The 27,986-nt window shown below is 46.5% G+C and overlaps 2 protein-coding genes across 8 annotated transcripts in view; one reads left to right on the forward strand and one right to left on the reverse strand.

Annotated features, from left to right (window-relative positions):
• NCOA3 (nuclear receptor coactivator 3) overlaps nt 1-12,076 on the forward strand; it is a 109,773-nt gene extending 97,697 nt beyond the window's left edge. For 4 of the 5 annotated variants that reach the window (XM_077335553.1, XM_077335555.1, XM_077335554.1 and 1 more), the window contains 3 exons: nt 5,644-5,818; nt 6,691-6,832; nt 8,624-12,076. In XM_077335553.1, the coding sequence (XP_077191668.1) occupies nt 5,644-5,818; nt 6,691-6,832; nt 8,624-8,638 (332 nt within the window). In that variant the 3' untranslated portion in view covers nt 8,639-12,076. The remainder of the gene's footprint in view (nt 1-5,643; nt 5,819-6,690; nt 6,833-8,623) is intronic. The other variant, XM_077335556.1, reaches the window with a different exon arrangement.
• A 1,827-nt stretch (nt 12,077-13,903) lies between these two features.
• Nucleotides 13,904-27,986, reverse strand: part of SULF2 (sulfatase 2) — a 349,962-nt gene continuing 335,879 nt past the window's right edge. For all 3 annotated transcript variants that reach the window (XM_077335558.1, XM_077335559.1, XM_077335557.1), the window contains 9 exons: nt 26,431-26,527; nt 25,598-25,692; nt 23,282-23,341; nt 21,772-21,941; nt 20,811-20,953; nt 19,049-19,172; nt 16,679-16,709; nt 16,410-16,466; nt 13,904-14,899 (listed from right to left, as the gene is read on the reverse strand). In XM_077335558.1, coding sequence (XP_077191673.1) covers nt 14,869-14,899; nt 16,410-16,466; nt 16,679-16,709; nt 19,049-19,172; nt 20,811-20,953; nt 21,772-21,941; nt 23,282-23,341; nt 25,598-25,692; nt 26,431-26,527 — 808 coding nt within the window. In that variant the 3' untranslated portion in view covers nt 13,904-14,868. The remainder of the gene's footprint in view (nt 14,900-16,409; nt 16,467-16,678; nt 16,710-19,048; nt 19,173-20,810; nt 20,954-21,771; nt 21,942-23,281; nt 23,342-25,597; nt 25,693-26,430; nt 26,528-27,986) is intronic.

A 27,986-nucleotide genomic window follows, 5' to 3' on the forward strand; every position in this document is an offset into this window, starting at 1 on the left:
GAGCAGGACGAGACGGCGGACGCCGAGAATCCCGGATCCGGAGGGGGTCGGACTACTCTCCAAAACGTTCCCCCCCAGAGCTTAAGGCGCGTTTCGACGGGACGCCGGACGACCTCCCGCAGTTCCTCCTCCACGCGCTGACGCATGCCCGGAGGTATGGAGACCGGTATGAGGACTCCGAGGACTTGGTCTGGGGGGTGGCCTCGTGTCTCCAGGGCAAGGCGGGTCAGTGGTACCTAGGGTTGGCCGAGCGCGGCGACCCGGCAACTCGGGACCTGCAGGACTTCGTGGTCGCGCTCCGCCGACGATTCCAGGACCCCCAGGCTGAGGACAAGGCAAAGAGTCGGATCAAGGGACTTCGACAGGGTACTAGGGGGGTTATGGACTATATAGACATTTTCCGGAGGGAAGCAGGCAAGGTGTTCTCCTGGAACGAGGAGACCCAAATCGAGTACTTCCGGGAGGGCCTTAACCCGAAGCTCAGGGAATGGGCCGTGATCAAGGGGACGGAAGAAGATCTGTCTACACTGGAGGGGTGGTGTTTTGTGGTCGCCAAGTTGGAAGCCAGCCTGGGTTGGGCCGCCGCACCCCCCCGGGAGGCCAAAGGCGGATCAGCCGAGGCGCCGAGACCGGGCCCCGACAACTCTCGCCCCAAACGACCCCCGAACCCCGAGCGGGAACGGAGACGCCGGGAAGGTCTGTGCCTGAAATGCGGGGGGTCAGGACATTTCGCAGCAGCGTGCCAACGGCAAGGGGGGGAGGACCGCGGGCTCTCCCAGGGGGGAGGTGCGACACGCCCCCAGCAGGCACGCCGGGCGGAGGACCTCCGCAATGAACCGGGAAGCGCCCAGGCGACGGGAAACGGCCAGGACCTGCTGTAGACGGCGCCGGGCAGCAGGTCCCGCGGTGCGAGGGAAAACCCCTGCAGCATGAGGCGCGACCTCCGAACGTGGTAATTTTAGAGCTCCGGAACCCGGAGAACGGACTAAGTTGGGTGGGGGAGGCTCTTTTGGACTCTGGATGCGACCACAGCATGGTCCACCCCCAGATAGCCCGGGCTTTGGGGCTACCGAAGCGCATTCGGAAGGTTCCCCTGGTTTTCGTCCAGATGGACGGCAGCCCGATTCAGGGGGGACCTTTCGGGGAGGAGGTGGGTCCTATCGCCATCCACATAGGGGACCACCAAGAGCTGCGGTGGCTGATCCAGGTCCCCGTAGCGGGATATCGGGCGGTGTTGGGCCTGGATTGGCTGAAGGAACACAACCCCGTGGTGGACTGGCGGGCGGGGACCCTGAAGTTCGACTTGACGGTGGGTGCACGGCATCGGGTCCCCCACGAGAATTCCAGCCACAAGAGGACGGCGGCGCGTCCCAGGGGAGCGGCGGCGGCGCAGCAGGAGAAACCAGAGCCCGAGGTCCCGCCAGAGTACCGAGACCTCGCAGCCGTTTTCAGCGAGCGGGAAGCGGACGAGCTACCCCCACACCGCCGCACGGACTGCGCTATCAACATCCCAGAGGGGGCGGTACTACCCAAAGGGCGCATCTACAAGATGAGTGAGGGTGAGCTCAAGGACCTCCGGGAGTTTTTGGACAAAAATCTGGCCCGAGGTTTCATCCGGCCCGCTTCCAGTCCCATGGGAGCTCCAGTCTTGTTCGTCCGGAAAAAGGATGGGTCCCGACGGCTGTGCCAGGACTACCGGGGCCTCAACGCCATCGCAGCGGGGAACGCTTACCCCCTCCCGCTGATCCCGGATTTGCTGGCCCGGCTGGGCAAAGGGACTCTGTTCACTAAGCTGGACCTAAGGGAGGCGTACTACCGGGTACGCATCCGGGAGGGGGATGAGTGGAAAACAGCGTTTAACTGTCAATTGGGACAATTCGAATTTAAAGTGATGCCGTTCGGCTTAAGCGGGGCACCTGGGGTTTTCATGAGTCTAATTAATGAGGTGTTGCAGGACCTTCTGTTTCAGGGGGTGGTGGTTTATTTGGATGACGTCCTGATCTACAGCCAAGATCCCCAAGAGCACGTGACCCTGGTGAGGGAGGTGTTAAAGCGCCTGCTGGCAAACCACCTATACGTGAAGCTGGCTAAGTGCGAATTCCACCGTCCCTCCCTGGACTATTTGGGCTACCGCATCTCAGCCCAGGGCATAGCTATGGACCCCGAGAAGGTGCAGGCGGTGCTGGCCTGGGAAAGGCCCCGCACCCGGAAACAGCTACAAAGCTTCCTGGGGTTTGCTAACTTTTTTAGAGGCTTCATCCCCAGATACTCCTCCGTAGTGGCTCCCCTCACGGACTTGCTAGGTACCAAGGGGAGAGGTCCTCGCGCCACGCGGCCCAGCGCAGCGCTCGGCTGGAATGAGAAATCGGAGGCAGCGTTCCTGGCCCTCAAGCAAGCTTTCGCGTCTGAGCCCACGCTACTGCACGTCGACCCAACCCAGCCGATGGTGGTACAAGTCGACGCCAGCGACGCAGCAGCCGGGGCGGTTCTCCTGCAGCGAGACAAGGCGGGACAGCTGAGGCCGGCGGCCTATCTCTCACGAAAATTCGCCGAAACGGAGCGGAACTGGTCTACCTGGGAGAAGGAGGCGTTTGCGATTAAGTTCGCCCTCACCGAATGGCGGCATTGGCTGGAGGAAACAGAGGAGCCGTTCGAGGTCTGGACAGATCACAAGAATCTGGAGGCGCTCCGGCAACCGCGATCCCTGAACGCCAAGCAGATGAGGTGGGCGGAGTTCTTTTCGCGGTACAATTTCAAGCTTGGTCACATCCCCGGCAAAGAGAATTTCCTCGCGGACGCCCTCTCCCGTCTGCCGCATTATGGGGAGGGGTACGCTCCCTGCACCAGGTCCGTGTTTGGTGAGGAGCAGCTGGGACGGGGGGTCGTCACTAGGCGTCGGGCCAGGGAGGAATGGGAGCCCGACCCGGCGACCGCCCCGCTCCGAGACCGCCTAGTGGCAGCCTACGGGACAGACGAGGAGCTGGCTGAGCTTCGGGACTCTTTGATTTTGGACTCCGGTCTCTGGCGGAGGGGGGAGGCTGTCTACGTCCCGGAAGGGCTACGACGGGAAGCCCTCAGCCTCTGCCACGATGCTAAGACCGCCGGGCACTTCGGTTTCGTAAAATCCTGGAAGTTGGCCCGGCGGCGGTTTTGGTGGCCCAGTCTGCGGCGGGACACAAAAGCTTACGTCAGTGGTTGTCCTGTCTGCCTGACCTGCAAGCCGGGGGTTGGCAAGCCGAAAGGTCTGCTGCACCCGCTCGAGGTCCCGACCCGGCCGTGGTCAGTGATCTCCATGGACTTTATAACAGACTTGCCTCCCAGCAAGGGGAAAACGGTGATCTGGGTGGTGGTAGATCTATTTTCCAAACAGGCCCATTTCATTCCTTGCGCCAGTGTCCCCAGTGCTTCACAGTTGGCTCGGATGTTCCTGGATCACGTGTTCCGACTGCACGGGCTGCCGGACAAGGTGATTTCCGATCGGGGCTCACAATTCGTGTCCCGGTTTTGGCAAGCTTTCCTGCGCCTGTTAGACATCGAGCAAGGGCTGAGCTCCGCTTACCACCCCCAGACGGACGGGCAGACCGAGCGGGTTAATCAAGTACTGGAGCAGTACTTGCGGTGTTTCGGTTCCTATCATCAAGACACCTGGGTGCCCCTGCTCCCCCTGGCCGAGTTCGCGTACAACAACGCAGACCACAGCAGCACGGAGATGTCGCCTTTTGCCGTCGTCTACGGGACAGACCTGAGACACTTCCCGGAGCTTGGAGAGGTCCCCGCCCGGGAATCGGCCGACCTTCGCGAGTGGGGGAAGCGTGCCGGGAGCTGCTGGAAGTCGCTGCAGGAGCAGCTCCACAAAGTCAAGGCAGCGCAGAAAGAGGACGCCGACCGGAAGAGACGACCAGCTGAGGAGATCCGACCGGGGGATCGAGTTTACCTTTCCACCCGGAACCTACGGTTGAATTTGCCCAGCAAGAAGCTAGGCCCTCGGTTTTTGGGGCCTTTCGAGGTCTTGGCCCCGATCAACGAAGTTTCGGTCAAGCTCAAGCTCCCCAAGAACCTCCGGCACATCCATCCCGTCTTTCACGTGAGCCTTCTAAAAAAAACTCCGGACGGTGACGTTTGGCACCCCGTGTTTTCCCCGCCAGCGCCCGAGGTCCTGCCGGGGGGGGAGCACCACGAGGTGGCGGATATCCTGGACTCTAGACTCCACAGGGGGAAGTTGCAGTACCTCGTGGAATGGAAGGACTTCGCTTTGGGGGACCGGGAATGGGTCTGGGCAGCGGACGTCCTTGCGCCCCGACTCACTGAACGTTTCCACAAGCGGTATCCTGGCCGTCCCGGGGGGTTGGAGAATGGACCTTTGGGGGGGCAGAATGTCGTGGTTCGGTCCTTGGTGGCTTGGGAACGGGACCGAACCCCGCCATCAGAGGCGCCCGCGATCACGGAGGTAGGGCATGGTGATCATAGGCAAGCCGGCAGCTGGGCGCCCCACCCGATCGTTGAGGTGGCAATGGCCGCTAAAGAACCTCAATGTCCCCCTCCACCTTTTGACAAGGGCCCGGAGATGGCCCTTTGTTCCAGGAAAATGGGCCATCAGGAACCCCGGAAAACCTCGCATATGTGCATGAGTCATGATTGTATCAGCATGTTCCCTCCGCAAGTACTGGGTGGGGCAATACAGCCTAAGGAGGTGGGTTTTGTATAAAAGGGAGCTTCCACCTGGAGTTCGGTGGAAGCTCTTACTCCATACCAGCGGACTCCACGTTGCTGAAATAAAGCTTGTTCCTGTTGTATCGTTCACCAGGCCTGGCGTGACGTTTTCTTCAAAGGGGCACCCTGTTTTTTCAGTTAGCAAGCGGGTTCCCGACACAAATAGAGGTTTATGTCATGTTGATTTCCCCACCCCCCCCAAAAAAAGCAGTGCTGTAAGGACATCCACCAAAACTGCGTGGAAAAGGAGCAGTAAAACACTTGTGGATTTGAGTCAGCAATCAGCAAAATAGTGAACAGTTCTATGGTAATCTTGCTTGTAGCCTGTTCTTGGCATGGCCAAGGAATGCCAAAATGAGCAGGATCTATGCAGAATCTGGGACATTTCCAACAGATTCCATGTTGGGTTGAACCTGGTCTTTGCCAGGGAGAGTTTAGGAAGTTTGGTCCTACCAGTTCATCTCATCTAACAGTCTTCTAGCCCAGGAAATGGAGGGATAACAGTAATAATGATACCTTGGTGGGGAACTGACTGGGTCCTCTCTGGAGAAAGAGAACATCCAAACATTCCCAGTGGGGCAGGACAAGGGTTTGTATAGCTTGGCAGGGTATTTTCAACAATAGCCATAAATATGATTCAGGGGAATCTACAAGCATAGCTCATCCCTCCCCTGTTTATGTCCATTTGACATTCAAAGGTACACTGTATCTCTGCTGTATTGAGTTAATAATGACTGAATGTTTAGCATATATACAAGTTTGACAGATTCAAACAAGCAGAGATCAGTTTTTACAGATTTACAGATTTTAATGGATGGTTGGCTTGTATGTTGCATTTTGAAAAAAATGTTGCTTGAGGTCCTTTGAAACAAAAGTAGTTTATACAATAACGGCTAAAAGTAACCCAAAGTCTGTTCTCATTTGTTTGGTAAGGAATGAACCAGCAGCCGGATACATCCTTTAACAGGGCATCAAGCCCTCCAAATTCTATGATGGCTCAACGCATTGGACCCTCTCAAAATCTGATTATGCAGCATCCTCAGGCGAACCCAATGTACCAGTCCCCTGAGATGAAGGGCTGGCCTTCAGGAAACATTGCCAGAAGCAGGTGAGAACATCTGGGCGGGTGACTTGAAAAGAAACTTTTGGGTACCACACAGAATGCTTCTAAATGAACCAAGGGGTGAACATTTAAGACCTGAATTATGGACATTTTAGTTTAGCTTGTGGAGAACCACCCCGCACCATGTACATTTTGTCTTGGTTCCAAGCCAGAGAAGATGACAACATATAATCTAATAACCCCATTTGTTGTAGAATTTAATGTGCTTTTTATGTGGGACATAAAGTAACCACATTCTCTTAAAACCGTTTCTGTCTTTAGTTACATAGGTAGAACATGAGGCCCAGGTAATAGTTTACAACTTTGGTCTGTAGAGCCAATCAGAGTTTCAGGTATATCTCCCCCCACACCTGTGATTGTGGAAGAGGGCCCCCTGCTTTCAGAGGTGGACATTGGGTATCCAGAGCCCATTTCTGCTAGTTTAACACAAAAATGACTTATTGAAGGCTAGAAAGAAGCTTGATAATTCCAAGCTAGGTTTGGTACACGACTGGTGTGCTTAACTGATACACAAAAATCAGCTGGATCTTCAAGATGCAGATCCTTCAGCAAGTAATTGTAAGCTGAAGAGCTTGGAGCGAAATAATTTCATGAAACTGATGTCTTAAAACAAACCTCCAAGTTGAAATTTTAATACATTCAAACAGGTTGGATAGATACATACCTGAAACTCTTTGGACTGAAGGTGAACAGGATGTAAGTAGTAACAAAATGCTGGTATTTATTGCCAATGTTGTTGTACTACACCTGTTTCACAACAGGGAAAATATGTATTTTATATCTATAGTTATAGGGATGGACTATATAGACCAAGAATATATAGACCTCTTTTGAAAGGTCGATTTTGTGTTCTCTAGTTCTTTTCCACAGCAGCAATTCAATCATCCAGGGAACCCTGCAGCCTACAATATGATGCACATGAATGGCAGTGGTGGTCACATGGGACAAATGAACATAAATGCGATGCCTATGTCAGGAATACCCATGGGGCCAGATCAGGTAAAATGACTCTAATAACCGGTTTCTAGATGGAAATTTTTATCACTCATCCTCTCAAAGTGCTAGTACTTTGAGAGAATCCAGAGACATTTTCCAACTTTTTAGCCTCTTGCTTGAGAAAAATGAATGTTCTCAGTCACTGTTGCTAGGCAACTGTAACAGTATTGCCTTCCAGTTTTGTTTCTGTCAGTACAAAGCAGTGCCCCTTTTTGGCCCTTGAAGGGACTAGGCCTCAGAGCAACCCCTGGACAAAGGTTTGCCCTGTGACTTGCATGACTCTTTCAGGTCCAGCTTACTGCTGTTTAACAAGAGTAACCCCACAAAAGTCAGTGTTGTGTAGTGGTTAGAGTTTCAAATTCTTTGAGGCTCATATCCCTATTCTGGCATGAAAGCTCACCAGGTAACCTTGGGCCAGTTAAACGTTCCTAGAGTAAAACATCACAGGGCTGTTATGAAGAAAAATGGAGGTGAGGGGAAGGATATAAGCCCCTTTTGATTGTAGGTGGGAAGGAGAGAAGGAACCAAGAAGAAATGAGGTAATGGAAATTATCAGGACCTGAGAAAAGTCCCAGGTTTATCTTGGGGAGCCATGATCTCACACATGAATGAGGGGCCCAGATCTTCCTTGCCCTGGCCTCAAAAACCTGGCGGAAGAACTTGGTTTTGCAAGCCCTGTGGAACTGAGGAAGTTCCGACAGGGCCCTCCGGGGAGCTCATTCCACCAGGTAGGGGTCAGGAATGAAAAGGCCCTGACCCTGGCCAAGGCCAGATGGACCTCCTTTGGGCCGGGAATCTATGACAGATTCATATCCGCAGAGCGAAGAGCCATGCAGGGGGAATAAGGAGATAGGCCTAGAACACCCTAGTTTATATTCCAAGTTGTTGAGAATATAATGGGAGTGGAGAATTATATCGACTACTTTTAGTCCCCGCGGAGTTGAAAGTTAGGGTATAAATGAAGAATAAAACTTAAAACCTCGGGAATTTCTGTCTAACTACAAGAAATATGGTCGACGGAAAGGAGGGAAGGAAGCAGGGAGAGAGACACAGGAGGAAATGAGATGCCCCCCTGGAAGTCCTTGTGGATTCTCCATTTGTAGGACACTGTTTGTGTGATTTTGCTCCTTGGAGGAAAGATTAGATAAAAATATCTGCCTTCCCCCATCCTTTCAGTCCTCCATTGCCCAATAACTTCTTTCTTGTCACTATATTGCTGCCCCCCCCTCCCCCACCAATCCAAGTGTTGAATTCTGTAAAGCAGTGGTCCCCAACGTTTTTATCACTGGGGACCACTCATCGCCTTTTACTGAGGCCCGGTGGGGGGGGGTAGTTTACTCCTCTACTCTCAACCACTGCCCTAACGCTCTCTGATCACTATGGTAATGTTTAAACATCCCTTCAAAATAAGATACAGACACGCCACAACAATGAAGTGTGTTGTAAAGGGCTGGGGGGGATGAAGTAAAGGGCCGGGGTGGGGGGGAGAAGGCGTCCTTCAGGGCCCACCTCCAATTAGTCGAAGGACCACATGTGGTCCGCGGCCCACAGGTTGGGGATCGCTACTGTAAAGGATTACAGTTCAAAGGAATGCTCTCAGGAAATTCACAACGTTTTTGGATCCTGGACTTAAGAGTAGAAGCTGTAATCCCATACTCCATATCACTGCGTTCCACCCCCTACCCCTAGATACAGCTTCTACAAATGCTGTTCATTTAAAGTTTTCAGCTTGCATTTTTTCTCTGAGTTGCAATTACGTATTTGATCACATATTTTCTTCTTTTGTTTTTGCAGCAGAAATACTGCTGACATCTACAACGACAGACCCCCCAGTAGGCAGATGCTGATGAGGAACTAGCATAACGTGAATGAATAAGTAAAGCGTGGGCATACATATACTTCATGGCAATGAGTCCAGGCCTTATGGAAATATCACTTTTTCCAACGTACCATGGAGACGTTCTTAAGTGACTTTGTAAATTATGAATGGGGAGGGGGAGACGAAATCTGTTACTGTATGATGTGGTGTACAAAGAATGGTCACGTTGGCACTCTGTCTCTAGCAATGGCGTTTGAGTAAAAACGATGGGTAGACCAGTTCTGTTTGCCGTAGCTATCCAAAGCCCTTAACTATAGGCAGACCAATGTGCCTGAAGAAACCTCGGTAAAAGTCTCGAGTCCTCTAGTCAGACGGAATGTAGTAATTCCTCTGACGGAATGTAGTAATTCCTGCCCTTGATCTGAAATGTAAAAGGAAACCCCCAAAGCCTTTCAGAACATTTATGCTGAAACTCTGCAAGTGGCAGTACAAATGCAAAGGGACAAGGATCTGTATCTTAACCTTTTTGATGCTGGAAACTTGCAGAGAAATTTTTAAAATATAATTACGGTAAATATTTCTATATTGATGATGTGCAGCTGCGTGCACTTTATAAAATGCTGAACATAATGGGTAAATGCAATATCTTAAATAAAGAGATGGCTATAAAAAAGTATGTTCAATGCCCCCTTTCAAACCCTTGTGTAAATTACTGTTGCACAAAATGCCTCTTATGTATAAGTCTGAGCAATAATTGTTCATCTTTTTTTGCCATTAAACTTCAGAAAATTCAAGACAAGGCATTGCTGTCTGAAGAGGAAATTGTGTATAAGTGTTGTATATATAATCTCAAGATGCTGTACTATATATACATATATATATATATATGACTTTTGTAGATCACTGACTCATTTTTGCAGAGTTTGTGAAGCTAAATATGTAACAAAGAATTTCTGTAAACTCCGTTTAGTTAAAGTTGTTCAAATAGAATTGTTTTTAATTTAAATGGTTTCAGAATTAGGTGACTGTGGCCCTGATCCTCTTCAGTGATCTCTGACAGTTTATTTGCAACTTGATGGAGTAGGTTTTTAAAAGATCATTTTGTTTAAAGTGCACTTTGTTACTTTTTCTTAAGAGGACAATTTGATGACAAGACGGCTCTTTTTAGCCGTCATAATTTGTGGACTTTTTAAATACAACCTGTCTTTTCAATTTGAGAGCCTCTGCTCTAGGGCATTTAGTTAATTTTTAATTAAGCCTTATTCTGATCATGTCTGTGTGTTTTTAAACTTCTCTCATCAGAAGACACGTGATGATACATAAATATCTTAAATTGTTTATCGAAATTATGCAGGTGTTATCACTTTTAATTGCTATGTTGGTAACAGATACATTTATTTTTCAGGCAGTTCCCTTCATATCAAATGTTCAAAGTTGGGGGTCAGGAAAAATATCCTGATTTTCTAATAATGTCATGAAACGACGCTTACATTGGTAGATCCCGTTTTAAGAACAAGCTGTAGAGATGTTGTCACCAAATCATTCTATCTAAAGACAGGCCAAAAATGTTTGAAGCAGTGTGGTTTTGTTTTGTTTTTTTTTTTACTGTTTCCATTGTATATTCAAGCTGGTTTCGCCTGACTGAATTTAATTTTTATTATTTGCTATATAATGAAGATTTGGCTTCAGTGAAAATAGCCTCTGGTGCACAAATTGTCCTGTTATCCCCAGAAAGCTGCTGCAGTCCTGAACCCGAGCTTTAAATGCTGCCTGTCCTGTACAAATTCTACCCAGCCTACTGTCTTAGCTTCCAGCAATGTTATGTTTTGAATGCCCAAGCTCCGGTCCAAACTTCTCTGTGTGTTTCGATGTGGACATGGAGTCCTCCTGTGTTCAAAAGCTTTCTTACCAACTTTTTACAGTGCGTCTTTTCGTTTGTTTGCACAGATTGGTTTATTTGCTTTATGGGATTTTTTAGATGGTATAATGTGCTTTGAGTTTTTAACTAATGAAAAGAATAAAAGATCGAAGTCTAAATGAAACAAAATAGCATGTGCACAGCTGACCCAACACCTGAGTTGGCCAGTAAGGTCTTGTGCGTGTATCAGAGCATGCACGTGTGCCCACTGCCCACAGAGCATTCTCTGGTTCTTTTTGAAGGTCCTGCTATATTAAAGTGTGGTTATTTTTTTACAGTTTTTCAGAAGCCCCTGCTAATGCTAGTCAGTGTATTCTCACTCAAAGACTCCACACGCATATAAAAACATTTCAAAAAGCCATTGAAATTACTTTGTCAGGTGGTTCATGATTAAAAAACATAAAGCTGGTGGCTTGTGACGCCCTATGCTGTATTAGTGGTTGCCCTTTTAAATTTTGAGTGATTGTTTATATTTCTGAAATGAAGTGGTACCTGCTGTTCACTGGCTAATCTGTTTTTTTTTAGAATGTTAAAATATTTTTTTTCCAGGTTTGTACTTCTTGCTGAATCCAAAGAATTTAATTTCACGTTGATAAAAATTAATCAGACCTTTAAGAACGTGTGGGACCTAGCTGTGCTTTTTGGGCAATGTTGATTCAAATGATCAAACGTAGTATTAAAAGCCTGAATGCACAGACCTTTGTTTATATTGCAATGCAATGTCTCTAGTAACTGGCGTGTGGCTTATACGTGGCGTGGTTAGGTTAAATAACAGCAAAAGTGGCTGAATGGGACAATGAAGTTTGTTTGGAATTGGTTATGTGGAGGTCAGTAGGTTGGATTTTGTGGTACCATGAGTGCTGGATCACTTGTGAAAGTGACCCCCCCCCCCCACTTTCCCTTATCACTGCAGTCAGTTGTGCTCCTTAAAATCTTGCTCCCAGGGACCCCCTGCACGTGTGTGTGTGGGGGTCTATGTTGGGAAGGAGGAATTGGCAGAAATCTCACAGAAGTAGAGCAGAGACATAAGAGTCCATCCCATCTCTTCAAAAAGAAAAAGTACCGCTTCTATATAAACTATCAAACAAAATTGTGTTGAAAAATATACTTCCGTACTTTTAAAAAAATTTGTGCTTTTAAAATGATAAATGAGCATTTCTTGGGGGGGGGGCTGTGAAAATACTTGTTCGTTGGACAGATCAGCATATAGAGTGTAACAGCAGACTATCGGTTGACAGCAGTGCTGTAGCTGTAAAACGATTCAACTAAGCAATATTTTTAAATATCTCAGGAGAGAAAGGCATACAGTATTGAGAATTGACTCTGAAGTTAGTTTACATTAAATATTGCTTGTACTAATCAGTCTTTACATCACAGAAGAAAAGCCTCTCATGGGTTGATCTATTAAAAAGATTGGTCAGATGGTCTTGTTTTTCTGAATTGCGTGCGTGGGTGTGTGTGTATGTGTGTTGTTAATAATGTAAATAAAGGTTTCTATTTGAAACTGGAACTCTGGCTTCAGCTATTAAAGAAATTAATACGGCTTTTCTTTCTTTCAGAAGTGAAGTTACTTAAGCAATTCTGGCTCATAAATAGTATCTCACAACAAAGCTGTTGATTCCCTTTGAGATGTAGACTGTGTAAATTAGAGGTAGTCAAAATGCATCCCTTCAGATGTCCATGGACTACAATTCCCATGATCCCCTGCCAGCAAATGCTGGCAGGGGCTCATGGGAATTGTAGTGCATGGACATCTGGAGGGCCGCAGTTTGACTACCCTTGGTGTAAATGAATTACAGGAATGTTTTCACTGGCAAATGCCTATTTAAACACACAGAGCAGTTAATGGCTTCTACCTTTACCCTCAATGCTGAGTTAAAATAAGGCCTGGTGTATAACCATGAAACCAAAGAAGAAACAAATAATGTTCTACCTGGGCTTCCTTAGGTGATCAACAAAGACAAAGAAGGGTTTAATATACTTGCTGGCATGTCTTAGTTCCCTATGTCAGAAATATGATAATGTGTAATCTTTAGAAAAAGGTTGTCAACCATGTCTATTTGACCTATATTTTGTGCCTGGCTGAATGCACCCCCTGCATGTTTCACTTAGTTGCATTTCACAGAGGAACATTCATGGTCGAATTGAATCTGGCACAAATTATCCATCAAGTGGGGTTGGAGAAGCACATTCTTTTAAAAGACCAATACATGCTAGATTTACCCAACACAAATCAAATATCACAGCAGCACCGTAAAGTATGGTTAATAGTTTATCTTAAGCTTCTTAAGCTTAAGCCATCTTGGTGTAGTGGTTAGGAGTGCGGACTTCTAATCTGGCGTGCCGGGTTTGATTCCCCGCTCCTGCCCCACGTGCAGCCAGCTGGGTGACCTTGGGCTTGCCACAGCATTGATAGAGCTGTTCTGACCCAGCAGTAATATCAGGGCTCTCTCAGGCTCACCTCCCTCACAGGGTGTCTGTTGTGGGGAGAGGAAAGGGAAGGCGAATGTAAGCCCTTTTGAGACTCCTTCTGATAGAGAAAAGCAGCAAATAAGAACCAACTCTTCTTCAATAATATCAGGGCTCTCTCAGCCTCACCCACCTCACAGGGTGTCAGTTGTGGGGAGAGGAAAGGGAAGGCGACTGTAAGCCACTTTGAGACTCCTTTGGGTAGAAAAAAAGCAGCATAAGAACCAACATAACGGACTCAGATCCAACATCATCCTCTAGCAATGGAAACACTAGTGAAGAATACCAACCACAGTTTAAGGATTTCTTAGGGGAAAAAAGCCTTTTGCCATAGACCCTTTACCATACTGGGGTTTTTCCTTCCCTCCAATATGTTGGTATAGGTTTAAAAGCATATACTAGAAAGAAAAACTCAAATTGAAGCTTATTTCTGGATAGATAAAATGTTCTCAACCATTTTAAATCAAGGGGTTTGTTTGTTTATATATTTATTTTTTAGATTTCTGATTCAGATTGAGACCTGAATAATTGGCAGTACATAAATGAATGCTAGTCTTTAAGGTGCCATTGCACTTTTTAAAGTCTGGGAGCCAAAGCACAGGATTAAAATCTGGCACCGAGTTAGGTTTGATTTAAATAAAATGGAGGCCAAACTGACCTGAATTGTGGCTGTTAATTTCTTGTTTTGAATTTTCATACGTGTAGATTACTGTTCTGTGTCCAACAAAAACTAGTTAACCTGGAAAATGAAACATCAGGCTTTTGTCAAGTTTAGGGCTTGGGTTTTTTTTTTTTTTATTACTGGCCTGAGAAGAATAATTAAAAATGTTTTTCTTTAAAAAACCAAACAAAATACCCTGCACAAATATAAAAGTAAACAAGTGCTTTCTTTTATAGTAGTTTTGGTTTTTGAACATACAATGTAACCACAAAGACTTAATACAAATCCAACTTTGTTAAAATTCTCAAGACATACACAAACTGCTTTTTTAAATTTTGCAGTGCTTTTAAAAATGAATAAATTCTGGAATTCTATTATGCAATGAAGGTGACATTTCAGAAATGGTATTGGGACATGCCAACACTTTAGTAACAAAATTGTTCTGGACTGTTTTTTTTGTTTTAAACAGGACACTAAGTATTTACAGTACCATGCTGGAAAGCTGGTTTCTTTGAGAATTTGTTTGCCTTTTATCCCAAGATAGGTGAGTGAACAGTGAAGTAAATTTCTTCCATGTCAGTAGACACCTGAAGAACACGGTCCGTGCATCTGTTCATTAATACTGTCTTGAGGTCCTGGGTCCTTCAGTGGCTCTCTTCTACTTTCTGTACTTCAACTTGCTCAGGAAAACAGGGGGGATCCTCATCTTGATTTTCCATTTGTGTCTGTCTCTGTCTAATGCCAGTTGAGGTTGGAGAGGAAGCTGAAGAGGAGCTCTGAATTGGGTTCTACTTACACAGTGCTCTGTAGACTTTTGATTGTTTGTGAGACAGTGGGGGACCCTTGTTTCGCTGCTTCTTTCCCAGAACTGTATCCGTAGTGAGTGGTGGAAGCAAAACAAGCCTGTGAAGCAAGTGAGGTATAATCCAAAGCAAAAGCAGGTGAATCTGAAAATGCACACATATTCTTGATGGCATTAAGTCCCCAGGAGGTCACTGTTTCTATTCCGATTGCATAACAGTGCAAACGCCCTACCTAAGCATCAAATGTTCATCCAGTCCTCCAGGTTAACATTATAATTCGGTCTTGGATCATACCCACGTTCATTAAGTCTGTACAAAGATTCAAGTTCTGGCCAGTTTATATCCTCATTGAGGTCCAGCATTTGTCGGTTAGCCTTCCCAACCTTCCCAGAGCTGTCCTCTGTAAAGTGAAAACAAGAACACGATGGTTAGCCCTGTAGCCCAAGTAGGCGACGAAGAAGGAAATGCGTGGTCCAGGAAGACCATGCAGGGAGACACATCTAAGTCATTCAGGTGTGTGCTTTTCTTGTAACTAGCTCAAAACAAAACATTCCATCACATGCCTTAATACAGTGACATTTGAAATGCCATCTTTTAAAAACTAGCCCCTATTTCAGGATAGATTCAGAAGGGCAGCCGTGTTGGTCTGAAGTAGCACAATAAAATCGGAGTCCAGTAGCACCTTTAAGACCCAACAACAAAGATTTATTCAGGGCGTGAGCTTTCGAGTGCAAGCTTTCGAGTCTGACAAAGAGTGCTTGTACTCGAAAGCTCACGCCCTGAATAAATCTTTGTTGGTGCTCCTGGACTCTGATTTTATTGCCCTATTTCAGGAATTACCCATGTCATTCTTTGCTTTCCACCTTCATGCTAGCCCAATTCATGAATCCGTTGCCTGTTTTCTCAAAAGGTCTCTGGCTGAGATAATGTTGGGCTTGGGGGTCTAGCACAGCATTTACATTATCCCTCTGATGACTGTGCTTGCATGCATGTTATCGTGTGGCTATGTGGTAGGGTGCACACTTTGCATGCAGAAGGTCCCATGTTTAATCCTAATATCTCTAGTTAAAGGTTCAGGTTTAGGAAAGGGCTGTCCCTTCTCGGAGCCATGGATAACTGCTACAAATCTGGATAATGAGTCCAGTTTTGTGTATTTGTTTGCTTTGAAACCAGCCCAATTGGGAGGTGTTTATTTTTTCCTTCTAAAAGTGCCGTAACTGCAGTGGCTTGAGAAGTAACCAGGGTCTATAATAGGTAGCTGTTGACCCTGTTTTACTACAGCTACAAATCAAGATGTGGGATATTCTCTGTCCTATCTGATCTATTTATTCTTTCAGTCCTTCAGACTCGATTCATGATTTGCAACCTTACTTAACTACAGCTAGAGAATACTGACACTTTTTATTAATTACAGAACCATTTTTCTCATGCATGATTTCCCATGAGGTGGGTATTTTAAGAGTTGTTAGGTGCGAAGTCGTGTCCGACCCATCATGACCCCATGGACAATGATCTTCCAGGCCTTCCTGTCCTCTACCATTCCCCGGAGTCCATTTAAGTTTGCACTGACTGCTTCAGTGACTCCATCCAGCCACCTCATTCTCTGTTGTCCCCTTCTTCTTTTGCCCTCGATCGCTCCCAGCATTAGGCTCTTCTCCAGGGAGTCCTTCCTTCTCATGAGGTGGCCAAAGTATTTGAGTTTCACCTTCAGGATCTGGCCTTCGAAGGCGCAGTCAGGGCTGATCTCTAGGACTGGCCGGTTTGTTCGCCTTGCAGTCCAAGGGACTCGCAAGAGTCTTCTCCAGCACCAGAGTGGGCTAGGCAAAAGTGAATTTGTATGCAGCATGCAAAAAGAAGGAAGGGAAGGGAAGAAAGTCGGAGCTAACTGCATGCATGGATTCCCAACTCACAGCGACTTGGAAGATGAAGGCCTCTTCACTTCTGGCCACTTGCGTCGCTGAAATTGCCTAATGTATTTAAGCCACAAAAGGAGAAAACAAAAAGTTAACCATCACCAGAAGACTCACCAGAACACGCACAAAATAGAAGAGATATTAAAAGAATGTCTTTACAAGGCACATAGCCCTTCAAAATAAATCCACCCCAGCTCTTATTGTCTCCCAGTGCTTGATGTGATACCATATGGGGAAAACATGTAAAGCTTTACTTTAAGCTGTACCTGTATTGCTCGTAGCTTCCATCTTTGAGGCCTAAACAGGAGAAAATTGATACCTTAAGTAATATCTACATGGCAGAGAAAAAGTCTGTAGCAAGGCACATCATGAAATGGTCAGGGTGACTTACCAGCATTTGTAAATCCAGAGCTGGCAGTGACAGTCTCTAATTTAAGAGGCTTAGCAAGCAACCCATATTTGGTGAACCCAGGAGGTCGCACTGATATGCAGAATTAAAGGACGCCAAACCAAAGTTTGAGTCCAGTGGTACCTTTTAAGGCCAGCAAAGTTTTATTCAAGGCAGAAGCCTTTTTTTGCATGTGTACTTTGCCAGATGCAGTGTATATTAAAGGTGCTACCAGGCTCAAACTTCCACATTTTCAAACCAACACAGCTACACACATCAACAAATTTACTCCTTGTGATGAGATCTGGAAACTTCTAGACGTGGAGATCACCCCTCTAAGAAATACAGCTTGGCCTATACATGCCTGAAGGTGGGGAGCTGTGCCTGTGAATCATGCTCTCAGACATGACGTTTCTTGCTCATTTTTAAAACACACTGAAATTAATTGGTTTTCTGCACACAGGTCATATAATTTGGCCTGTCACCTCCGAGTGCACCAATGGCCGCTTGGAAGAAGAACAGTTCTTCCTGTTCTTTCTATCTTGCATGAAGATGATGTAAAGAAAGGGTTTTGGGTTTCTATGTCTCCCAATGCATCTGTTAAGGCATGATCTTTGGGACAGATGAACTTCACAAGTCTAGCCACTGCACTGTCCTTCCCTCGTGCCAACTGCTTGCTCTTTATTATAACGGCTTACTAGAATCACTAGACTAGGCGAGAATTCTTAATATACTGTGGCCTGTCCTCCAGTAGCTTCATGACCATTAACTAGGTTGCACCTGAAGACCGTGATCCTGTCCTCTTCCATATAGCTGCTCCTTTCTTCATTTCATGTCACTCCCAATAACACTTGAGAATAATGTGGGAAATGGCTACCCCAGAATCATTCCTCAGTTGGCTGTGTGATCCATATTTGTTACGGTTTCTCAACAGTTATAAGGAAATGTTGATGTAGTGGTTAGGGGTGCAAGCCAAATTTGATTCCCTGCTCCCCCACATGCAGCCAGCTGGGTGACCATGGACTCGCCACGGCATTGATAAAGCTGTTCCGACCGAGCAGGAATGTCAGGGCTCTCTCAGCCTCACCCACCTCACAGGGTGTCTCTTGTGGGGAGAGGAAAGGGAAGGCTGCGTTGAGACTCCTTCGGGTAGAGAAAAGCGGCATATGAAAACCAACTCTTTTTCCTGCTTACAATGTTAGTTTACTTCATTTGTGCCTCTCTCCAATGGGACTCAGAGCTCCCTTCCATGTTATCCTCACAACAACCCTGTGAGGTAGGTTAGGCTGAGCATGTGTGACTGGACCAAGATAACCAGGGAGCTTTCATGGCAGAATGGAAATTCAAACTCTCATCACATTTATTTATATATGTGATAAATTTATATATATATATAAAATATATATAATTTATATATATAATAAATATATATAATTTATATATATAATAAATTTATACCACCCTCCCCAGATGCTCAGGGCAGTTTACATAAAATGTATAAACCAGTGTTCCCCAACTCCAGGTCTGCGGACCGATACCAGATGATGGAGCTCTCGGTACTGGGCCGCGGCCGGGGGAGGGAGGTGCGGGCAGGCCCCCCCCCAAGCGTGGCGCTCGCTACACCGGGGGGCGATCGGCCACTTTGATGGCCGATCGCTCCTGGCGCAGCAAACGCTGCGCTTCCCTCTCCCCCCTGGTCCCCGGGCCTGCCTCTCACCCCCCCACACTGGTCCCCGGCCTGAAAAATGTTGGGGATCACTGGCAATACATGAAACAATCCATAACATATCAATATCGTGACAATAATACTAATAACTGATAATTGTAACAGTACAAACAGTGCAAACAGGTCCAGAGCACACTGACGGAGTTCTGTGGAGGAGGGAGCAGGGGCCCGTCAGATGTTGTTGGTTATGCCTGGTCTCAACCAAATGCCTGGTGGAAGAGCTCCTCCTTGCAGGCCCTGTGGAACTGTTTTATCTCCGTCAGGGCCCAGATCTCCTCCGGGAGCTCATTCCACCAGGTGGGGCCCAGGACAGAGAATGCTCTGGCCCTGGTCGAGGCCAGGCGGGCATCTCTAGGGCCAGGGACCATTAGCCGGTTGGTGGTGGCGGAGTGTAGACCTCTTTGAGGGGCATAGGCACATGTGCCTCATCTGATTTTCCCCTTTATGTAATTAAAGATTAATTCAAGGAACCTACGAAACATCTTGGCTATTGAAGAAGAGGCAAAACCAGGAAGCCCTTACCCAGTTCCATGTTCCGAGTCCTTGGATTGCATTGCTTGTACCCTTTGCAACTTCTTAGTTCCATGAGCTGCACATGCAGTTGATTGAGCACGTCTCTGTCAAGTGTGTTCACTGCGTTAATCAGCTGAAAATAAAGACACTCTCTTTAATGTCATCCCGGCCATCTCTTCACCAAACCTATGTTGTATTTATGGCTAAAACCAAGTGCTTCAAAAACAGAAGAGACCTGTCCTCATTTTTCATTCCCCAGCAACTGGCTGTGTTGTGCTCAGAGTTACAGCACAGTGTTCTACAACAGCTCACTGAATGGCCACTGGGAAAAATAATCTTCCCCGAAACCCGAGAACTCTTGCCTAATAGCAACACCCTAAAAAAGAAGAACTGATGCCTAGGATAGGTTCTTCTCTTTTCTGCTGCTTTATTCAACTCGAACTGTCCTCTCTTTGACCGTTTCCACACTAGAAGTTTCATATCGGGCTGCAGGCTGGAATTTTAGTCTTGGCAGGTTGGCCCACCTCTTCCTGCACCCACATGTGGGAACATTTGGCCCAGTGGCACCTCATCTGCCCCCAATTTGTGCTCCTGCATGGGAGCTGGGGCAGTGAAGTTCCCAGTACATAAACGGTGGTGAATTCTCAATTTAATAGCGACACTCGTGCAGCTTGTATGAAAAACTCTCGTGCAAGGTTTGTTTTTGGCAGAAAGATCTGAGCATCCCCGTTTCCCACGGCTCCTGGGACAAACACATTTCCTTTGCCTTCCCTCCTCTTCCAACAGGTTTTAGCAAGGGGCTAGGAAAGAGAAACCTATTTCACGTGGGGGTGTTTCTTATCGTCCCCCCTGAGAGTTTTCGTTTCAGAGTGGTAGTATTTGTCTGCAGTAGAATGGCTAGAGTCCAGTGGCACCTTGTAGACCAACAAGATTTCCAAGGTAGAAGCTTTTGAGAGTTAAGAGTCCCCCCCCCCATTCAATCCAACCTCCTCTAACAAAACAAATCACATGACCTAGCTAGATTGATAGGCCTACAGGGTAACTGGATCCCCTAGAACAGTCTCAACTTTTCTACCTTAGAGAAACCCCTGGAACATCCTTCAGGCTTCGAGAAACCACAGAAGTGGTGAGATCATGCAGAATATGGTTGGGAAGCATGGCTGCGTACACACCCACCCTGGGCCACTCCCCATCCCACACCTCTAAGGCCCATCATTGGCCATTTTGGGAGGGAGTCATGTTGACCATATATGGTCATCGCAAATGATAAATGTTTAATAAAATTAATTAATTCCCACTCATTCAGGAAATCCTTCCAGGGCTGTCAAGGAACTTTGTCCCTCCTGGGGACTTAATGCCATCAAAAATCCGCTATGTCTGCCTTCTTGCTCACTTGCTTATGATGCAGTAAATCAAGCTTCAATCACAGGTGAATGCAGAGGGAGCTCTGGCCAAAGCACTAGGAAGCTATGGCTCCTCAAAGGTTCTGCAATGGCCAGTCAAGCATGTTCCCTTCAGAACCTGTTTCTTGCCGCAAGTACCAGCAGAATACCAAACAAAATTGCCATTTGCTGGTAACCCTGATTCTTGATATGCTTGCATGAAGTCCTGGTTCAATTCCACTGCCACGCCCTATGACTTTACAAAGTAAATATATTGATCTCAGAATATGACCATTGAAATATGACCTTCATTGATGATTTCCACCCTTTGCCATATAGAAAAGAGCCTTCCATTTCCTCCCAACCTTGGAGCCACCTTTTGCAAATACCTGGTAAGGGTCAGTGTTGAGGTCAAAGTATTCAAGGAAGCCAGTAGCAAATTCACAGAACAGGAAGTTGTGAGTCTCATTGATTGTCCTCATGCACCAGTAGGTGTTGTTGTTTGCGCTCGTGCAAGCACAGAAAGGCCCCACTGCAAAATAAAAGTTGACGTGGGTTAAAGGTCTAGAATTAAGTAAATTTTTCTAACACAAGGCAATGACTTCACAGCTGTGGGACACACATTAAGAAGAATTGTTTTTTATATGCCGCTTTTCTCTACCAGGAAACTCAAAGCGCCTTACAATCACCTTCCCTGTCCTTTCCCCACAACTGGTACCCTGTGAATTAGGTGGGGCTGAGAGAACCCTGATATTACTTCACTATCAGGGCTGTGATGATCCCAAGGTCACCCAGCTGGCTGCATGTGGAGGGGAGGGGAATCCAACCCGACTCACCAGATTAGAAGCTGCTGCTCTTAACCATTACACCAAGCTAACCATTACATTAAATTCCATTGTTTAGAAGGGCTTTCCCTGTAAATTTCAAGCCAGGCAGCAGATTCCTTTTTTCCCTCTCCCTTCATCCCCCATAACTCTTACCCTGAAGTGTGTGCAGAGCTTGGAGTCTACATGCTGAAGCCAGGAGGCACAGATTATCCCTGAAAAACTACAGAAACAAACTTAACTCTAACTGTAACCTGGTTCAAGGGACATCTCTAAGAAATAAAGCAGTCACAGCTGCTTGCTGTGAGCAGCCACAAAGACACTGCCAGCCTCCAGTAATCAACCTGTGGCCCTCCAGATGTCCATGGACTACAATTCCCATGAGAACTCTGGCAGGAGCTCATGGGAATTGAAGTCCATGGACATCTGGAGGACCACAGGTTGACTACCCCTGGTTTGAAGGACTCTCAAAAGCTACGCAAAAAGATTGTGCCCTCCATTTCAGAGTTCAGCATGAAAAGCGTACATGTCCACAAGGGGGCAGTCTGCCAGTGCTGGTTGTCATGGGTGAAGCAGGTCAGGCCCGGCATGCTGCAGGTGTCATTATTCTTGATCCTCTTCAGGAGCTTGCGCAGCTTTTTCTTCCGCCGCTGTTCTCGCAGAAGCCACAACTTGTCCTTCTCTTGCAAGGCTTTTCTGCAGAAGCAAATATAGACAAGTGGGACGGTTTGTAGTGAATACAATATAAGACAAAAAACATATCCCAAGGCTACTATAAAAAGGTAAAGGTATCTCCTGTGCAAGCACCGGGTCATGTCTGACCCTTGGGGTGACGCCCTCCAGCGTTTTCATGGCAGACTCAATACGGGGTGGTTTGCCAGTGCCTTCCCCAGTCATTACCGTTTACCCCCCAGCAAGCTGGGTACTCATTTTACCAACCTTGGAAGGATGGAAGGCTGAGTCAACCTTGAGCTGGCTGCTGGGATCGAACTCCCAACCTCATGGGCAAAGCTTCAGATAGCATGTTGCTGCCTTACCACTCTGCGCCACAAGAGGCTATAGATATAGTAAAATTATACAGAATACATGAAATAAAAGGTTCTTCGTTCTTCTTTATTCTTTTATAGGATCCAACCACTAGATATGTCCCGATTTCAAATAATCATCTTCCTCAATGGTTGTCCGCACTTTTGAATGTGAATGTTATGAATATCCAAATTATGAAATTCAACCTCAATTGAATAATATATATCTATCGGCCTTTGGCTCTTCAAAGAGGGGATGCTAGTAATACCTACTGCTCCCAGGCTTTTCTGCAGCACAGAGATTGAGGGCAGCATCAGGACACAGTGGCTGGGCAAATGGACAAGCAACATGAGCTTCCCCAAGACTTTGCAAGCCAAAGACTACGTCATGCACCTGTGTGCATGTGTGCACCATCTGTAGATTTTTGTTTTCATCATCATCAAGTTCTTATTTTTTTAAACCAAAAAACACTGCAAAGTGAAGCACTGCCAAGCGGACCAGGGGGATTTTTTGCCCTCTCTGGGCTACCGTAGCCCCACTGGCACTAGCAGTGGGCTGAGGGAACACACATATTGTCCCGCATTCCCTTAGTCTGGGGCAAGTGAGGGCCTGATCCGCAGCAGGCTTGAGAGGGGGACTGCTCAGTGGCTGTGTTGTGTGGGAATGGGGATTAGCCCCACTTCCATATGAGCACCCTCTCGGCCTTTTCCGTCCATGTGGAATTAGCCAGAGAGAGGGACTGGCCCAAGTTCACCCAGTGAGTTTCTATGGGAGAGTGAGAATTAGAACTTGGGTCTCCCAGATCCTTCTATAGGTATTTGAAACACCTGAGAGGCACAGCTACCTTTCAGGATTCTTCATCACTTCTTATAATGGTTAACTCTGATCAAGACACAAAGATGTCCATCTCTGGCTTGGAGACATAAAATCATATCATTTACTTAGGCCCCTAATGAGACCTTCATTAACTGAAGGCAACTGAGTTGAAATGTGCCTTTATTTGCACTTACCTGAAAGGATGGAGGCCGGACCCCTTGTGCCTCAGTTTGCCCTTGTGTTTCGAATGGAAGCTGTCAAAAGTCCCACATATACAATTAGTTTTAAAAAGTCATTCCTTTGCTACATTATACAATCCCTCTCCTTCCCCTAATGTTATAGATTCATAGAATCATAGAGTTGGAAGGGGCCATACAGGCCATCTAGTCCAACCCCCTGCTCAACGCAGGATCAGCCCAAATCATCCTAAAGCATCCAAGAAAAGTGTGTATCCAACCTTTGCTTGAAGACTGCCAGTGAGGGGGAGCTCACCATATCCTTAGGCAGCCTGTTCCACTGCTGAACTACTCTGACTGTGAAATTTTTTTCCTGATATCTAGCCTATATCGTTGTACTTGTAGTTTAAACCCATTACTGCGTGTCCTTTCCTCTGCAGCCAATGGAAACAGCATCCTGCCCTCCTCCAAATGACAACCTTTCAAATACTTAAAGAGGGCTATCATGTCCCCTCTCAACCTCATTTTCTCCAGGCTGAACATTCCCAAGTCCCTCAACCTATCTTCATAGGGCTTGGTCCCTTGGCCCCAGATCATCCTCGTCGCTCTCCTCTGTACCCTTTCAATTTTATCGACGTCCTTCTTGAAGTGAGGCCTCCAGACCTGCACACAGTACTCCAGGTGTGGTATGACCAGTGCCGTATACTAGTTGGGCAGATAATAAACCCACAAAAAAGCTGCCTAGCTTTTCTTCCCTGCATCTTTTGCTGTTTTTTAAAGAAGTTTTATTCCCACTCCCTATTAAGATCCTGCAGTAATTTGCTGTCTGTTACACTCCACCTGCCTCTGCCATCTCATCTCAGCCCTAACCTCCCCAACAGGTCTAAGGACTGGGAGTAAAAGAAGTATAGTGTATCAAAAGAGGTATAGTGTCCAGATCACACAAGGTAATGGTACTGCTTTACTCTGCTCTGGTTAGACCTCACTTTTAGAGTACTGCATTCAGTTTTGGGCACCACAGTTGAAGAAGGATGTAGACAACCTGGAGCGAGTCCAGTGGAGGGCAACAAAAATGGTGAGGGGTTTGGAGACCAAGACGTATGAGGAAAGGTTGAGGGAGCTTAGTCTGTTTAGCCTGGAGAGAAGGTGACTAAGAGGTGATATGATAGTCATCTTCAAGTACTTGAAGGGTTATCACATAGAGGATGGAGCAGAGTTGTTTTCTTTTGCCCCAGAGGGTCGGACCAGAACCACTGGGTTGAAATTAATTCAAAAGAACTTTCAGCTAAACATCTGGAAGAAGTTCTTGACAGTTAAAGCAGTTCCTCAGTGGAACAAGCTTCCTCGTGAAGTGGTGGGTTCTCCTTCTTTGTAAGTTTTTAAGCAGAAGCTAAATAGCCACCTGACAGAATTCTGCGAACTTAGGCAGACTGTGAGTAGGTGGGCAGAATGGATTGTTTCAGTGCTTGGCTCTTGTGACATTTTCTTGCATGTCCAGGGAAATGCCGATCACCACTTTGGGCTCAAGAAACAAATTTCTTCCAGGCCAGACTGGGGAGGGGGGGGCATCACATGGCCTTGGAATTGGGATCACTGTGGGTGGGCAGGGAGTTGTGAATTTCCTGCAGTCTGCAGGGGGTTGCACTACATGACCCTGGAGGTCATGATTTCAACTCTATGATTCTATGATTCTATGATTCTTTTCTCTGTCTTGAGGCATCCTGTGTCTGACCTGCCCAATTTGGGAGGGTGTCTGCCTGTTAATCCATATATTTCCTCCTCCCCTCCTTTTACCTCTTATTCCCTGCCTCCACCTACTCCACTTAGGCTCCAGGCCCACCCCTGACCTTCCCTACCTCTTCCCAGCCTCTGTCTGTGTTCCCTGCCCACAGGAGTGGCATTTGTTTGCTGGCACTACCTCAGCGTTCCCTTGCTGGGTGACCAGGTGTTCCCTTGCCACCAGACTTCTCTCAAGCTCTTCCTGGGGGGTGAGTGGGCCACCTTCCCCTGCAAACTAAGGCTTGGTGCCCTCATTGGCCTGGGAGCTGCCTGCCTCAACTGTATCCTTAGGCTAGAATAACCCTGCATTGGATGACACCATGGATCTTCTAAGTGACCACCTGTTGACTGAAATAGTACAGTCCAAGCACAGGTTTAGCTTTTCATGTGCTGTATAAGGATTTGTCCAAAGATTTAATGAGTTCACATGACCAGTGCAAAATGGACCACAGGTGTGCTAAAAGAACACGGAGGCCGCAGTTACTGAATTCTGACCTATGAGACTCTGAACAACTGGAAACAGCCTATTAATTCTCTGGAGGTGGCAGGGAATACCTTATCTTGTTGCAATCACACTCTTCTGGCCTCTTCTTCTTCAGATGACCTCTTACTTCCCGCAGATTCTTGATTTTATTTTGCAAAGTTTCGATCTGAAAGGAAGTAAGAACACAGAGAGATGCTTAGAACCACAGCAGAACTAAGAGTAATTTTCTAAGCAGAAGCAGGATTTCTATTGGGAAGCAGGATGGGACCTCATGGTACTGAGGACAGAGCTACAAGTCCATCACTTATAGTTGATGTACATTCTACTGAGTTGTACATTCAACTAGTATATAGTCACAGAGGAATTACAAAAGGGTACTACAGGGCACCTGCTCTGAACTTGTTGTGAATTTTGGAAATTGCTGAAATGGCTGTATGTCTGTGACTTCTCGTTTCAGGTAATCTTATTGCTGATTACCTTTAGAAGACGCTAATTTCAAAACCCAACAGCTGGCTACTTATTGCGCCATCTCTTTAACTAGCAAGGCTAGCTTGTTGTAGCAAAGAAAGTATCATAGTTGGGTTTGGGAGACCCAATTTAGAATGCCTACTCGGCCATGGAAGCTTGGAGAAAAGCAGCATAAAATATATATTACATAAATAAAACAACCACTTTTTTTTTACTATTAAAAGAGGTGGACCACAGTTTAAAAGCTTCACTGAGGCTGTGACCTGCAGCCTACCTGCTCACAAAATGAGATCATTATCAACATGGGGTGGGGAAGTTGTTCAAAGCCTTAAACGACCAGTTCAAAAAGAATCTTGCTGCTTCGGCATTTAGGAAGGAGATTAAAGCAGTGATCACCGTGGGTGCCCGTTGGCAGGCAGCTGTCAGCATCACTAACCTCGTGGTCTATATGAAGCTTATGGTCCTTCCATGCTTGTAGTGACTTGTACAGATCTGTGTCACACTGAACAGTATCATTTTCTAGAATGTAGCATCTGTGCAGGAAAAAAACAAAAGAGACAAAATGGCCTTTGAGCTAGCCAGCACAGAAAGCACAGCCAAATGATTCCAATCATTTATTTTAGAAGAAAGCAGGATACTTGTGAGGATTCTTCAAGCATTAGTGTAATTGAGGTTGGACAACAGGGCTTTCTGCCCTGGGGCGTGACCACACAATGAGCATAAAACTGGGCTCAAGAATCATGGAATACATTTATTAGCACAATAGAGAGATCTTAAGTCTCGTTTGGCATTTTCCTCCTTGTTTGAGTAATAACTAGAACTGAGACATTGAACTGAAATGCAGAATATCCCAATCACATTCAGCAGCTTCTGTTTCAATATCTCAGTTTTCATGGGAGACCCTGTTTTGTATTTTCTGTTACAGCTTTCTGCAAAATGGATAAAAGAGTTGCTAGATTCCTCTTTATACGGTCCTGACTAGGCATGGGTGGTTCGGCTCGGATAAGCCGAAAACTACCCAAATCAATGATGATTCTCTGCGTTCAAATGGTCCAAATCATGGTGGCTGAATTGCGATTCACGGATTTTGACCCATTTAAATGCATCCTCCCTGCTTTCTTGGTCCCTGAGAAGGTGGGGAGGAGACTGCATGCCAAACAGCTGATAACGACAGATTGAGGAGAGATTAAAAGGGAGTGGGTAGGGCAGCAGGTGTTATTGGCTGTTGGGCACACCAGCGGCTTCCTTTAAACGCTTGACCCACCTTCTCAGGCAGCTTTGCCTGTGAAGCTTGGAACAGCGCGCTTCAAACAGGTGAGGAGGTATTTAAAGAGACAGGATGGCTTGTCATTATCACCTGCTTGGCAGGTACTGTATTCCCCCCCCCCATTCTTAGCCAGTGAAGGCACTCTCTGCTGCCTGGGATGGGAGAAAAATGTGTGATTGATTTTGATTGATTGATTGATTAGACTTCTTACCCGCCACTCCCAAATGGCTCATAGTGGGTTACAAATGTCTGTATAAAAACCCCAGTAAAATACCCCTTAAAACCACAGACAAAAAAATACATCAGATAAGAACAATAAGATGTGGCAAAATCATTGAATTCCCAATTCTATCCCCATAGAGAGGGCAGATAACCCCAAGTCCGCCATTCAGATAGAGATGTCTTTGTCCTGAGGGGGGTCAAACAGATCTTCCTTAGCGCGCCGGCCTCTACCATAGACCTGCACCCCTCAAACCTTTTTGATCTGACTGAATGCAAAAAGGTGAAAACCGTTTTGAATTTGCACCGTTTTGAATTTGGCAGAACTGATTCCAGCTGAGCCCAAAACTGCACTATTTTTTTGTGCATGTGTGTCCACAACCCTAGTCCTTACTCCATGCATATTACCTTCCTTGCATTTTGAGAACATGAGTCCAACTTTACATAGTTGGTGGGATAACCAAAAAGTTTAGGGAGAATAACAGTGGAAATGACAGTGACTTTGT

The sequence above is a fragment of the Paroedura picta genome, chromosome 4 (genome assembly GCF_049243985.1).
Source record: "Paroedura picta isolate Pp20150507F chromosome 4, Ppicta_v3.0, whole genome shotgun sequence".
Lineage (NCBI taxonomy): Eukaryota > Metazoa > Chordata > Lepidosauria > Squamata > Gekkonidae > Paroedura > Paroedura picta.